The following is a 15,862-nucleotide window of genomic DNA, read 5'->3' on the forward strand; positions in this document are numbered from 1 at the left end:
GAAGGGTCATGTAACTGAGTAATGATGCTGAAAATTCAGCTTTGCCATCATAGGAATAAATTTTGTTTTAGATATATATATATATATATATATATATATATATATATATATATATATATATATATATATATATATATATATATATATATGTATATGTTTTTAATTACATTAATATTTCAAAATTTGACTGTTTTATTGTATTTATGATCAAATAAATGCAGCCTAGATGAACAAGAGACTTTTTAAAAACTTAAATCCTGCTGACCCCAAACATTATGTATAAACCCATAATGATTCCATCATCCCTCTTTTTTTTAATCTTCTCTCCAGAGAAACAACGATGACTTTGAGATGACCTCCTTCTGGCTGGCAAATGCCAGTCGACTTCTGCACTGTCTGAAGCAGTACAGCGGGGATGAGGTGAGATTTTTATTTTGTCTAGTGTTGATTTCCGTTGCAAATATAAGAGCCAGTTCCATGTACCACACTTTAGCATATTTTACAGATAATGCGTGAAAAGTGTGGTTTTAAGCCACAGGTGACCCCATCTAGATTACTGGTATGATTTGGCTGTTGCATCCTATCACAGGCGTTCATGACACAGAACACTGTCAAGCAGAATGAGCACTGCCTGAAGAACTTTGACCTGGCTGAGTATCGGCAGGTTCTGAGTGATCTCTCCATCCAGATCTATCAGCAGCTCATCAGAGTAGCAGAAGGCATCATGCAACCCATGATTGGTGGGTACAGACAGACACCAGACCACTATAACCACTAAAAATGGAATTGTTTGCACATTCTAATATTTCATAATGTTTTTTTGTGTTTGATTTCGGCAGTTTCTGCCATGCTTGAGAGCGAGAGCATCCCCAGCCTGGCCGGAGTGAAGCCCATGGGCTACAGGAACCGCTCCTCTAGTTTGGACTGTGAGAGCGGAGGTCCAGCGGGCTACACGCTACAGGCCCTGATCAGGCAGCTGGGACAGTTTCACACCATCATGGCGGACCACGGCCTGGACCCTGAGATCAGCCAGCAGGTGGTTCGCCAGCTCGTCTACTCCATCAATGCAGTGACCCTCAACAACCTGCTGCTGCGCAAGGATGTCTGCTCTTGGAGTACTGGCATGCAGCTCAGGTACACGTTTGATTAAATCCGTGCAAATCCATGGCCTTGTTATATCTTAAGGATGTCGGGTGAATGTAACATCCATCTCATTGGTGTCATTTCAGGTACAACATCAGTCAGTTGGAGGAATGGCTGAGAGGAAAGAATCTGTACCAGAGTGGAGCCGTAGCCACCATGGAACCTGTTATCCAGGCCGCCCAGCTGCTGCAGGTGAAGAAGAAGACCTCCCAAGATGCAGAGGCCATTTGCTCGCTCTGTACCGCCCTCAGCTTACAGCAGGTAGACATTTAACATTAATTTTTTCTTTATTTGTTGTTGTTTTTTTTCATTGGCTTAATCATGCTATTCTACTTCACCTCAGATTGTGAAGATCCTCAACTTGTACACACCACTCAATGAGTTTGAGGAACGAGTCACTGTTTCTTTCATAAGAGACATACAGGTAAACACACTATGGACACACACTTGCTAGGGTGTACCAAAATTTCAGTAGTCCATAACAAAATCAGTAAAACTCCTCTAATAACAATTCCGAATTCAGTGCATAATTAATATTAAGGAATTGATTGTATATAATAGATATATTATAGATTAATATTACACACCACTGTTTAAAAGTTTGTGGTTGGTAAGGTTTTTTTTGTCCAGGAGATCTGATCATATTAGTCTACCAGGCTGCACTAATTTGAACACAAATACAGTGAAAATTGTGAAATATTATTACAATTTAAAATAACTGTTTGAATATATATATATATATATATATATAATGCAATTTATTTCTGTTATTCAATATATATAAAATGCTATTTATTTTTTATTTCTGAAAATTCTGCCAAAGCTGAATTTTCAGCAGCGAATACTCCAGTCTTCAATGTCACATGATCCTTCAGAAAGGATTCTAATATACTGACTTGGTGCTCAAGAAACAATTCTTGTTATTATCATTGAAAACAGTTGTGCTGCTTAATATTTTTATGGAAACTTTTCAGGATTCTTTGAATAAAAATTTCAGCATTTATTGAATAGACAGAACAGAATTTATTTAAAATAGAAATATGTTGTAACATAATAAGTGACTTTACTCTAATTTTTTATTAATGCATTTATTCATTGCTGAATAAAAATATTAATTTCTTAAAAATAAAAAAATAAGTCCCCTTATTTTTTTTAGAAGTTATTTATTTATGTAATAATTTAAGTGCAGTTTTCTTTTTATTGTCAAATATTACTGTTTGGTTAATTATAAATTGACTAATTTTAAATACATTTTTGTATAGATCGCTGCACACTTGCTAGTTCTGTTTACACTACAAAATGGAAAACAGAAGTGGAGATCCCACATTTTAACATACATTTTATTTCGTTTTGTTGGGAATAACAGTTAAAACCCATGGACCAGGTATGATGAACAAAGACCAGGAGTCAGATTGCGATTAATTAAAAGACACACAATGAGAGCAGCTTCTTAGAGAGTAGAAAGGCAGACTAAAGCCATATTCAACTTATTCTCTAGCATGCATAAATGTAACTTTGATTAAAAATTATTCAAGAAATATTATAATTAATATTATTATGAAGGCCATTGCAGATCTGCCATCCACTCCTTCAGTTTCCTTGCAACTAAAGCCATTAACATCTCTCTTAGAAGGGCTTTTCAAACAAGAAGTGTATTAGATCAGTCAACATAATTTTTTTTGACAGCGTTCAAAAGCTATAAGTGTAAGTTAATATTGTCTTGTTACTGAAAGATCAGTATTTTCTGCAGTGTTTGATGGCTTCTTAATGAGCATGTCCAACTCTCATTTCCTTTTGCAGAATCGCCTCCAAGATCGAATAGAAAAAAACCAACTGCTGGCAGACACTAAATACACCTTCCCTGTGCTCTTCCCTTACACTCCATCAGCGCTCAGTCTGGAAACCGTACACATCCCTGCCTCCCTCAGCCTAGACTTCGTCACACGGGTCTGACATCTCAATCTCTCTGTCTCACTCTGCGCTCTACTGAGTCAGACCTGTGGCCTGCAGTGGTCCATCGCAGATCTGCTAACCCACATACTAACAACACCACACGTGTGGGATTTATAGTATCAACATTTAACAAGATGGACAGTCTCCCTGACCGACTAACTGTGGTATTGAGACGGTTTCAAATAAGTCTAAATGATGCAGGTGTAAATACGCTGTCAGCCTTTTGACTTTCCTTCTATAACACTCAACCAGTTCTCTCTGGGCTCCCATTTTATACAAGCAACACTATTGTAATATGAAGTTTAAACACTATATTTGGATTGGGATGTGTTTGTCTTTGACTAATTCTTATGATCAAACAAGTGTAATCTAAATTAAAGTAAGAGGGTTTTGGGCTACTGGCATGAAACACTAATGCTAGATGTATGTGTCCGTATTCATGTATCTGTATTAGTGTGCACTGATTTCTTTGTGTTTGTAATGGAAAAGTGTCTTTATTTCCCTTGCTTGTGCTGGAGCACAGTCTCATCTCAGAAACATGGGCTCTCACAGAAGCAACTCCACCATCTCGCTTTTTTTTTTTTTTCTAGGTGAACTTTTAAAATTGGCTGCCAAGATTCATTCCCACAACCTCTAGCAAAAAGAAGCAGGAAATCTCTGCATTGCAGTGGCTGTTGCCAGTGGGTCGGATTCTCCGAACAGGGGCTTTTTAAGCTGATTTTTTCTCCCCATGTGTTGAAGAAACAGATGCAGAAACTTGGGACCCTGAATCACAGGGCCAGCAAATGTGGCCGATCGTGAAAGTGACCATGACAAGTTGAAGTATGTGGAGAGAACGAGGATGATGAGAGGAGTTTGAGCTGGGATATTTAATATTCTGTCAAAATAAATAATCCTGTAATTGTTTTTTGGTGGAATCTAGAATGTGCTGGAAGGCATGTGCAAGTATGATGAAGAAATGTGTCTAAATAGACGTCATGTACACTGAGATGAGTTTTATGGTGTACAGAAAACACATTCTCATAAATACCAGGTTACTATTTCATGAAAGCAATTATCACAATTTACTTTATACTTTTGCGCAGTTCTGTAAATGATTGTGTACTCAAATAGCAATAACTACGCATTGTTTACTTAAAAAAAAAAAAAAAAAGTACAATTTTATACCTCTTATGATTTTCCCTTCATTTTGTATGTTGCCAACAGAATGGGCTGTTCTGCAAGAATAGTGCATCATGTCAATTCAGGATACTGTATTTTGTTTCAAAGAGGTAATTCACATTTTAGTTTTAGGTTTCAAAGTTTATACAAAGCTGTCAAAATCTCATGTATTGCACTATCACTCTCTGGATACAACTTTCTGGATTGAAATAGTTATTTCAATGCCAATAAAGTAAGAATTGTCAATGTTCATAGTTGTATTATTTTTATTTTGTAAATATAGTATATATTTACCATTAATTTTACATTGACCATTAAGGACTTTTAATGCCACAGTCCCTTAGTTTCTTCTAAGCAAGGGTTGTTTTAAGTTTTTTTTGTTTTTACTGCCCTCTACCGACCATATTTGTAACAAATGGAGTTGAGTCAGAGCTCTGAAAAATTGCATGCCTTTATCTAAATTATTGCTCATTTTAAAGGGTACCCAGGGCTCCAGACTAACATTTGTGAGCAGTGGCACAAGTGCTAGTAAGTTCTACAGATGGTGGTGCAAGAAGTAGATTTGGTAGCTCTGGGGGGTGATGTGTGGGGTTATTAAAAACAAAGATAATTTAATCATAAAAATACTATTGTTTTGCATTAACAAGTGCAGTTACTAATAATACTACACGTTTATTTCTTGGTAATGCACATTTGACAGTAAAGCACTGAGCTTGAGTTGGGAAGCTTACTAAATTAACTTTTATTAATTTTTTTGTATGAAAAATTATATATTCTACTCTCATTAACTATACCATTATTCTTTTATAGTAGTCTATTATATTGAACTGACCGATGGCTTTAGCGATTTTCAAAAGAACGCTCTTTACTTTGAGTGATTCAGTTCCAAATTGAACTTTGTGACTTTTCTTTATACGCATGAAAAGTGCATAACTTAGACAAAATTTGATTTCTTGATTATTTTATAATAGTGATTTTATAATATCAAAATATAAAGCAAAAAAAGTGGAAATGAATGATCAATAAGTGTGCAATGTGGTAATTTGATGTCTTTTTAAATTTTATTTTAAATTTGTCTACCACACACAGTGTTGGAAAGGTTACTTTGGAAATGTAATAGGTTACATATTACAAATTACCCTACTTAAAATGTAATAAGTAGTGTAACTTTTCGGTTACTTTATAAATGTAACTGATTTCATTTGATTACTTTTCTAAATTTGTAATGTTTTCAACTGTTTATCATTTTCAAACAAATAAACCAGGCAGGGTTAACCTTACAGTAGTACTCAACACTGATTACTGTCACACTTTCGAAATCCTGCATTACTTGAATTAAGATTATGTTTCAATTTTAAAGTAGACACTGGATGCAAAATTCACTTTTACATGATGTTTGCATATAAATGTATCTTAGCAGTGTGGACACAACCACCCTACAATGATAAAAATCCATTCACTCCTTTTTTTTTTTTTAATCCCCCAAAATCTTAAAAGTCTCAATTATCAAGCCGTTTTGATTTTCTGAGCAGTATGATTTCATATTGCTCAGGCCCCGCCCACAACCGCTGAAGTACTGTCCAATATTAGCATATTTTTACCCTCAGCCAGTTGTACGAAGTCCGTCATTTTCTTCACGCCCCAGCAGCTGAAGCGACAATGTCTTGTAAGTAATGCAGGTATTTTGAAATTTTATGATGTAGAAGAACATAAGAATCTTAATTTTTTCCCATCATCAGAGCCACTGAGGACGCAGTGCATTAGTTTTGTTTTTAATGGTAATGCGCCACTGAATACACCTAAATGTGTTTATGTCTGCTCAAATAATTTTACTCCAGACTGCTTTCTGAACGAGGGACAATTCAAGGCAGGTTTTGTTAAAAAGTTAAAACTCATAGAAGGATAGATCAGTACCCATTGTTCATGATCCAGCTGCACCTCCAGAAGAAGGAAGTCTGACACTTTGTGGGTCCTATCATACACCCGGCGAAAGTGGTTTGGCTAGTTTCAGCCCGACGCAGTTCTCATTTTCCCATCCTGCCCCACGTTGTTTAAATAGCAAATGCATTTGCGCCCATTTGTACGCCCATGGGCATGCTGGTCTAAAAAAGTGTGTTTAGGCGCATTGTTGGTGCGTTGCTGTTTTGAGGAACTGAAAATAGACTGCACCATAGACCAACTCAAACCTAGTCTAAATTCAATGGCACAATAATTTTTGTGTTATTTAAAGAGCGCATTAGTAGAAAATGTGCCTCTGGGCGGGTCCACAACGCGTGTTAACTTTGCTTATTACACAGAGCAAAGTGCAGCAGCACACAAACGTGCCAAATATTAAACATTTAAGGATTACAGTGTAAAAGAATATTATTGTGTAGGCTACATGGGAGATGAGACTCTGATTTTTATTGCGCGTTATCCCCAAAACACACCCATTACTCATTAAGAGAATAGGCACAACCCTTTTAGACCACGCGCCGGGAGCGCCAACCGTTTTTCCCCTCGTTATACTAGCAAAAGTGGATTCGGAAACGCCCTAAGTGCACCTGTGCCATGCGCTTTAAACCATGCACTTATATCGTTAAACTAGGGCCCTTAATTTTTTATGATTATTTGCAAAACGCCTTTGCTCTTTTCACGGAAGAAAGGAGCGGGTGATGAGCAGAGTTCATTAGCATTTAAAGGGGCATGCCCCAAAATGTACCATTATCTTTTTATTTTAATATTTTATTTTTTCTACTTTTCTTTTTCGTAATATTTGTATACTTTATAATTGCACTGTCATTGGAGCGGACCTGACCTACATTTCACTGCTGGTTATACTCTGTATAATTGTGTATGTGACAAATAAAAATCTTGAATCTTGAAAAAAGTTCTGCAGGTATTGTGAATAAATACGAGCGAGGACAACAGTGAAAATGGCAGATCATGGAAATAAATGCTATGTTCCAGGCAGTGCCGGGGATGTGATGTGATGTGCAGGGATGGGTTGTTGTTTGTATTCAGAAAGGCACCGAAAGCAAAAAACGTGTTCTAATAAAATAACAGGAGCTACTAAAGGGACATGGTTAGCTCCTTGCTAGCGGTAGCCTGTTACACTGCAGTACATAAGATTTCACTTACCACATAAACAGAGTAAAGATGCCTGCGGATGATGGCGAATGATTTACAGATCCTGAGCACCACAGACAAGCATCTGATCTTGTAAAATGTGTGGTAAGTACTGCCACTCCATAACAGAGTACATGCGATCGCGAATCTCAAAAGTGAAAGTAAAACGCAATCTGCATTCTAAAGCAGTTTCAATGCCCAGCATATTAATAGCGACTACCTGATGCCAGCATTTTATTTGCAGTATAATTACCCAATAATTATATAACTGCGCAAGAAAGTATTGAAATATATATTTTCCCTGTGTTTCCTTCCTGTGAGCTACTGAAATGAGCCCCACTATGAAACAGCCAATGAGAGCAGAGCTCAACATTATTATTCATGACCCTTCCAAATAAGCCAATAACAGACCGTTTCATTCCGGGGAGAAATCTTAGGTTTGTAAATCGACATGTAAAACTGTTTCTGGAGAATTTTTGCCCTTACCTAAGCCACATACCTTATATGTAAATATCAGAAAACAATTTAAAATATTGTATCAATGCATTCTATGGCACTTTTAATGTATGCACACAAAAATGGTTAAAACGCTAAGCATTATGACATGACATTCACAAAGGAGTTTGGTGTGATACACGTATTTAGGTAGATTTTGAGGCGCATTACCTTGAAAAATTAAAGTAATACACAGCGTCCTCAGCAGCTCAGATGTTGGGAGAAAATGAAGACTCTTATGTTCTTATGACTCTTATGTTCTCTTATGTCTTACATCCAAACACAGAGCACAGATTGCTTGTGAGTCATTGTTGACGTTACAGCTGCTCGAGCGTGGAGAAAATGAAGGACGAGGGTTGTCAATCAAACCCTGTGGCCCCGCCCTCCGAAATATGACGTCACACTGCAGTGAGAGTCAAAACGGCAGGCCTAGTGAGACTGACTTTGTTTAAAGGGGATTAAAAAATGAGGAGTGGGTGGATTTTTATTATTGTTGGGTGGTTGTGTTCACACACTGCCAATTTTTGTCCATACATCACACTGTTAGCAATTGATGTAATTTTTACAATAAATTTTACAACAACGCATTGTATTCATGTTTTTACTGTAAATGCAAATGCGGGAAATTTACGGACAGTCCTGTAATATAATTGTAACTACACCGTAAAAGCACCGCATAGCATTGTGGGATAGCTGCTGTTTGAATTTTGAAATTACACAGCCAATGGTACCAGAAGTATTTAATCATTTTTGGAAGAAAGAACACGTCTCAAGTATGTAACGTACTATTTCATAAGTCTATGGATATATTAATACGGTGATCTGAGTGAGTGCTGCTAATGTTTTTTAAAGAAGTCTCTTCTGCTCAGAAAGCCTGGATTTATTTGATCCAAAGTAGGCCTACAGCAAAACAGTACAATTTTGAAATATGTTCACTATTTAAAATAACTGTTTTCTATTTGAATGTATTTTCAAATGTAAATTACTCCAGTCACACGATCTTTCAGAAATCATTCTAATATTCTGATTTGCTGCAAAAAAAAAACAAAACAAAAAAAATTATTATGATGATGATCTTGAAGACAGCTGAGTAGAATTTTTTTCCATGTTTCTTTGATGAATAGAAAGTTCAGAAGAACAACATTTATCTGAAATAGAAATCTTTTGTAACATTATAAATGTCTTTATCATCACTTTTGATCAATTTAAACCATCCTTGCTAAATAAAACTATTAATTTCTATTCCAAAATAAATAAAATAATAATAATACTGACTCCACACTTTTGAATGGTATATTAATGGTATATTACTTAATCAGAGTATTGTCTAAAATCGGAGTATTGATCTGTAAGTTAGCCATAACTGTGAGCGTATGTTATTAAGTTACTTTGTGCTTGGCGAACCAGGGAGGAAGAGCAGAGCATGTGTCAGGTAAGCTGTCTGTATATAAAATAAACTGCATTTAAAGTCACACCAGAGGTGTTCAGCTGGGATCAGGACTTGGCTTTCCGCAGACCAGTCAAGTTCTTCCACACTGACTGAATCAATCATGTCTTTTTGAACCGTGCCTTATACTCAGAGGCACTGTCATGTTAGAATAGAAAAGGGTCCTGTCCAAACTGTTGCTATAAAATTAGAAACACACAATTCCCTAGAATATCATTGTATGCTTAAACATTAAAATTTGTACTCATAGAAATGACTAAAGTAGTCAAACCTGTTCATTAGAAGGGGGTGACCCAATACTTTTGGCAATATAGTGTATATTAAAAACTTTTTTTTTTTTTATTCAGTGTTGAGTGGACCATTTTCTTTGTCTCAAAGCCAGACTGTATGGAATATTAAAATAATAATGGATTTGTAATTGGTAATACATTTTGTAATGTTAATACTTTTTTTTTTTTTAATTCCCTAGCCCTCTGCCACAGCTGCTGATATCCAGAAAGAGACCCTACCCAGCACACTTTGCTTAATTGTGCAAGGTATGTTCTTCCCTTATTTGGTTAAGGTTTATTACAGGGCTTAAGTTTTTTCGGGCTCTGTGCCGGAATTCTGGCACATGGCCGTTGTAGATAAAAAAAAATAATTATGAGATGAAATCAATGTATTGAGACTGTGACGATAAAAAGCTTAAATATACCTGATTTAATTTTGGCCACTATCCCCTTTGAAGTAGTCTCCTTGTCTAGTGATACACAGCTCCCAGTGCTTCTGCTTCAGTTGAAACGCTCTCAGGAGCATGTGTTATTTAAGAGGATCTAGGCATATCCAGCGTGCTCCAATGTGACAACGCAAACGCTCACAGCATGTGGAAAACACACAAGTTTTCAAAAATTAAAACTGGGTCACTGTTTTGACACAGTAGAGGAGATCCAAAACACGTCTCAGATGGTCCTGGATAGGCTTAAATAGCAAGGCTTCCAGAGAGCGTTCCAACCAAGCCAGGAGCACTGAGAACTGTGTATCACTGCACAAGGAGACTACTTTGAAGGGGATAGCAGCCAAATTTATATTGGGTACATTTTTTTGATTTTATAGACGCACTGAACTTTATTTTTTATTGTACCCTGAACATATTTCAGGCACAGAAAGTTTCCTTGTTTTAAGCCCTGTTAATAGTTGTTACATGGATATATGTGCCAAAGAAGAAAGGAAAGACTTAATTCAATATAAGCCTATGCATCCATAAAAAGCCTATTCTAAATTAGCAAAAACCATACCATAACTTCTCACAGCTGATACACCATAAGTCTCCCAGCCGATAAAATTTGTACTTTCGCCCATCATGCCAACACCGCCACTCGTGCATGTGTGTGTTTTTATGTAGTGAAGCTTTCTAGTGCTTTTTTGAGTTTTTTGAGAGTTTTGTGACCTCTGTCCACCCGCTCTCTGTGACCTCTTTGGTTTTTCATTATGTTGGGTTGTTCTGTTGTGATTATTTGTTGGCTTTATGAATTAGTTTAGTTTGGGATTTATGTTCTACAGGCCTGTTGGTTATGTTGGATTGTGATTATTAACTTGTGTTAATTTTGTTTTATTTTTATTATGATTTGTAATCTTTATTTATGTAAATAAACATTGGTTGATTCATATTGCGTTCTCGTTGCCTCCCTTATTTGTCGTGGCTCTGAGCCGGCCGTGACAAATATGGGGGCTCGTCAGGGTTTTTTTGTTTTGTTTTGGGTGGTAATCCTGAGTGGGGGTACACTTCAGTATTCTACAGCAGTCCTGGTTATGGGATTGTTGTGGATGCTGAGTTTAGTGTTTAAAAGCCGCCCCGAGCTTGGCAAGCCACTGAAGACTAGATAGGTGTAAGGGAGTGAGGGATGTTAGTTAGGAGGTTGGGATGTACACTATTTTTAATTATTTTTGTTTTGATTATTGTATGAGGGTTTTTTTTAAGGGGGGGTGTGTGACGTGCTCCTGGGTCCGTTCCTGCTTTAGCCAGCTGTGAGGCGGGACTTTGGGGGTAATTATCATGGGAAACACCTGCAAAGAAGTTTTAAAAGAGTTTTTTGGACCTCTGTGACCCTCTTTGGTTTTTCGTTATGTTGGGTTGTTCTGTTGTGATTAATTGTTGGCTTTATGCATTAGTTTAGTTTGGGATTTATGTTATACAGGCCTGTTGGTTATGTTGGATTGTGATTATTAACTTTTGTTTTGTTTTGTAATCTTTATTTATGTAAATAAACATTGGTTGATTCATATTGCGTTCTCGTTGCCTCCCTTATTTGTCGCGGCTCTGAGCCGGCCGTGACACAATCCACATAAAAGTTTTTAATCACATTAGAATATTTTATGTGAATTTTAACCATTTCCAGTCAGGATTTTTTCAAATGGTTAATATGTGCATTAAAAAGCTGTTAAGTGTCTGTTCTACCTAGAGTTGGTATTCCCCTGCAGGACATTTATGTAAACACAGATGAGTCTGACAGACAGCAGTTTAACATTACGACTTTCATTAATTAATTAATTAATGAAGTCAATTTTTTTTTAAGTATGGTTAAGATATTTTGCAGACGCTTTTGTCCAAAGCGACATACAATATAGTACATATATACAATGATATTATATATTTAAGAAAAACAATGTAAAAGCCAATGTAATTCTAAATGTTGTTAATGTTAAATAAATACATCAAGGTCATTTTCTTCTACGAGCAAGTAAGAATAGGTTACTTTTTATGTTTTTTACACAGTATTCCTCATTAACATATATGAAAACTTTTTTTCACTCTCTGTTTTCAGAGCTTTTTGTGGAATCAACTCCCAGATGGGCAGCAAAGCAGAGAAGAGAAAAGGGCTCAACGCACCTGTCTGCACCCTCTTAAGAAAACTGCTGGACTTAGAGTTGATGGGCTAGTATTGACAGAAATCAACTCAGTTCGAATAATGGTGAAATCTACAAAAGCACACTTTCTCTCTGGACGCACACCACTTAAAACACTCAAAGGCACATAAGAATGATCATATAGCTGTCTGCAACGGAATCTCACAAGTTATCACTGGAGACAGGCAATGGCTAATGCCATAGCGAATGCGCTGCATTCCACCAAAATAAAACTCCCCGCGATCGGGAAGAGAGCACTCTTGTGCATCCACATAGTAAGGCATTGTCCATTACTAATGAGCCTTTCTCACACTGCGTTTTCCTTTTTTGTTTGTTTTTGTTCAAGCTTTCAGTTTTCTTTAGTAAAACAAATTTGTTTGGCCTATGGCCTACCACAACCAACAGACAAAACATCTTAAACACAATAAGCCAAAAGACAATAATACAGAATTTCCAAAATTAAAAACCCTTAGACCTTTTAAACACAGAAAAATCTTCTGTAGTCAATAAAACTTGAGTTTGTGCCTCCATAAAGTGACATTCTCCCACAGAAAGCAACTCATCTCCTCCCTCCGTACCACCTGCTTGCATTTCAGGGGGTTTTATAGGAGCTCAAAGATCCCGACCTCAACCAAAGATAAAGGAGAAGAGTGCAGAGGCATTAAAAAAATAGCATCCTATGGTATAGAAGCCTCGAGCGTAGGGTACATACAACAACTGTATGCAGAGAAACCACCGATGCTGTTGTTGTGAGATGTTTTTGTGTGATAGGGGCCTACAGGGATAGAGTGTGGTTTCGGAGGGGAGGGGGAAGGGGCTGTTACAATGCAACTCAAAGTGCTTGTCGCATCTCTTTACACCACGTTACTCTTCTCCAATGGTGCTCTTTAGCCACGTGGTTACTTACCTACCTCTCTGGCTAATGGCACCGACCGAAGGAAAAGATGCCTCACTGTTTCTGCGGAAAACACAAATGACTGAGCTAAGATGTATCTGTGCTTTCTCCTCTTTCTTGTTCTCACATGATCATTGCTGAGCTACGGCATGTTAACCGCAGTAGTCGCCCACGGACGCATTCGAGAGTACTTACACTAGCAACCCTGAAACCCTCCTCCTCACTGATGCTGCACCATCCTACTCTGTAGGCATAAAAATCTCTTCACAACATGGGACTTTTTGGTCTTATAATGCATTTTTGTCATATAACTTGTGATTTGGCGTTATATGATAGGAAGAGTCCAGGACTATCAATATAGCCCCCATTTATATTTTCATAAAGGTTTGTGTTTTATAATTGTTTTACTGTTTAAATTTTTTAAACAGGTTTTTTTTTTTTTTGAAAGATTAGATACTTTTACTAAATGGATTTGACCGAAGATTTGTGGCCTTCAAATGAAATTCTTTAGCATTAGCATTGAAATAAACTGGTAAAAAATGACCTTTGTCCTCGTTCGTTGGAGGAAATCTGAATTTCTACATTGATTGCCAGAGAAATCACATGTTTTCTGCCAGTTTCAAGACATGATTTCTTTTAGGGTTATCAGTGTTGCCACACCACATCCATTTATGTGGTTACTCGATGGGTCAAAATCCAAATTATCAGCTATGTTCAGTTGTAAGACCTGTCTTCCAGACAGAAACACTTGTAGAGTCATACCGTAAGATCTAGTATTGCTCATGTAGCACTGTTATTTTTTGTATGGTTAAACTGTAAACTTTGGAAACTCCTTGAATCAAATCAAATCTTTTTTTTTTTTGTATCCAAGACTTCATGTCATAACCAAAGGTCAATTGCCCTCGAAATATGCAGCTGTGCAGCTGAGAAACCACAACCTTTCTACAACACAAGCTCGCTAATATAGACAACACTAGGAAAGGAATAAATACTGTTGTGTACGCAAGACTTTTAACTGAAATCAGTCATTAGATCAAGCAAGTTTCAGTAGCCTTTAAATGTTCTGCAGTACTTTATGGCAGGATTAATTTAAATGACTTTTAATATCAAACTTTTCTGTCATTTTGTTTTAGACAATAATCCTGTTTTGTCTGTGACTTGAACACTTTGTTTACAGGACAGATAGCAGCTTAGATTGACGATGTGCTGGCCTCATTTTACATAAACCAATTTGCTGCAGGCAGCAGGAAGTGGGTTATAAAAGGTTACCACTTGTTTTTGTTTTTTTAGATTGAAGGTACATGCTGAGAGATGACTTTTTCATGTTTACCTGCACTTCTTGCAAATAGTCTGTAAGCAATGCTTGAAAATGTAAAAGAGAAAGAAATGTTTTAGTAATGTTACTGTAAATATGTAAAATATGAACAATAATAATCAATAATAATGTTTATTGTTACTATAAAACTTTCAACTTTAACCTCTAATATCTGCTTGTAAGATAAATAAATATTACAGTGTTTTGTTGTCGTTATAAATTTTGTGACATGAGGAAGCAAGCATGTCTCCTTTTTTTTAGGCATGAGTTTCATTCCAACTACCAAAATGTTTGCAACGTTTTGTTTCAGTCAAACCCACAACCTGTGTCTGCTTTGGTCTCTCTTGGTTTGACCTAAATAAAGTGCTGACTGTTCTCCTTTAAGATGCAAAACTTGATGTAACTGCTATTACAGTTACGTATGGTAAAGAGTGGTGGCCCTCAACTGGTGGGTGGTAATCCAAAAACATGTCGCGGGTTTGTTCAAATCTGGTTGCAGACAGCAGCAAGAAAACTGACTGATTAATTAATCATATAACATAGGACACCAAAACGCTTCCTTTTGCTGCTGACGTCAAAGACCACATCCAATCAAATTACAGTATTTTGTCGCAAATTTATCTTCTCTTGGTTATTTTCAAAACTAAGTGAGGTTAAATTTCAAATATTTCATATTTGTTTGTAAGGACTGTTTTTGTTTCTTAGTATGTAAACAATTTTGATTCTGTGTTGGGTTACCATTTGTCCGAAGTTAAAGTATGGGTCCTGCTGAAGTTACTTGACACATGTACTTTTTCTATCTATTAACCATCGGTTCCAACCAGCTACCATACGCGCATGGGTAACAATGCGCTTGCATTATGGACTTTTTCTTAGAAATCTTTGTTTATCTGAATAAGTCAGAAAGTCATACATCTGAGTAGCCTAAATGATAAGGGAAATTCATTTTTGGTGATATTACACTCTAGTAGGCTACCTCAGAATCAGAATCAGAATCAGAATCAGAATGAGCTTTATTGGCCAGGTATGTTTACACATATGAGGAATTTGTTGTAGTGACAGAAGCTCCACAGTGCAACAGAAAGACAGCAACAGGACAGGACACAGATAATAAAAGAATAATATACACATATACAAATAGGCAATGTACAAACCAGCAAAAACACAATATATAATATAGACAATTATGTGTGTACAGGTCTGATATGTGCAAATTTGAAATGAAAAAAAAGTATGTGTGGTGAATAAATAATGTATAATAGAGTTGTGTGTTCCACGTTTAGTGTCAAGTGTTCATGAGATGGATTCCTGAGGGAAGAAACTGTTTCTGTGTCTGATCGTTCTGGTTCTAAGAGCTCTGCAGCGTCGATGTACCAGTCACTACTATTCATGTATATTAAGAATACTGTGCATTACATGCATACTGTGCAGTTTGAGGATTCTTGTCTTTCCTGCCACACAA

At 36.6% G+C, this 15,862-nt stretch overlaps 1 protein-coding gene across 3 annotated transcripts in view; it reads left to right on the forward strand.

Moving 5' to 3' along the window:
• LOC306855845 (unconventional myosin-Vb-like) overlaps positions 1-4,508 on the forward strand; it is a 61,272-nt gene extending 56,764 nt beyond the window's left edge. For all 3 annotated transcript variants that reach the window (XM_079394761.1, XM_079394762.1, XM_079394763.1), the window contains 6 exons: positions 331-420; positions 590-740; positions 840-1,134; positions 1,230-1,404; positions 1,487-1,567; positions 2,944-4,508. In XM_079394761.1, coding sequence (XP_079250887.1) covers positions 331-420; positions 590-740; positions 840-1,134; positions 1,230-1,404; positions 1,487-1,567; positions 2,944-3,096 — 945 coding nt within the window. In that variant the 3' untranslated portion in view covers positions 3,097-4,508. The remainder of the gene's footprint in view (positions 1-330; positions 421-589; positions 741-839; positions 1,135-1,229; positions 1,405-1,486; positions 1,568-2,943) is intronic.
• Positions 4,509-15,862: the final 11,354 nt, after the last annotated feature.

The sequence above is a fragment of the Barbus barbus genome (assembly GCF_936440315.1).
Source record: "Barbus barbus genome assembly, chromosome: 36".
NCBI lineage: Eukaryota > Metazoa > Chordata > Actinopteri > Cypriniformes > Cyprinidae > Barbus > Barbus barbus.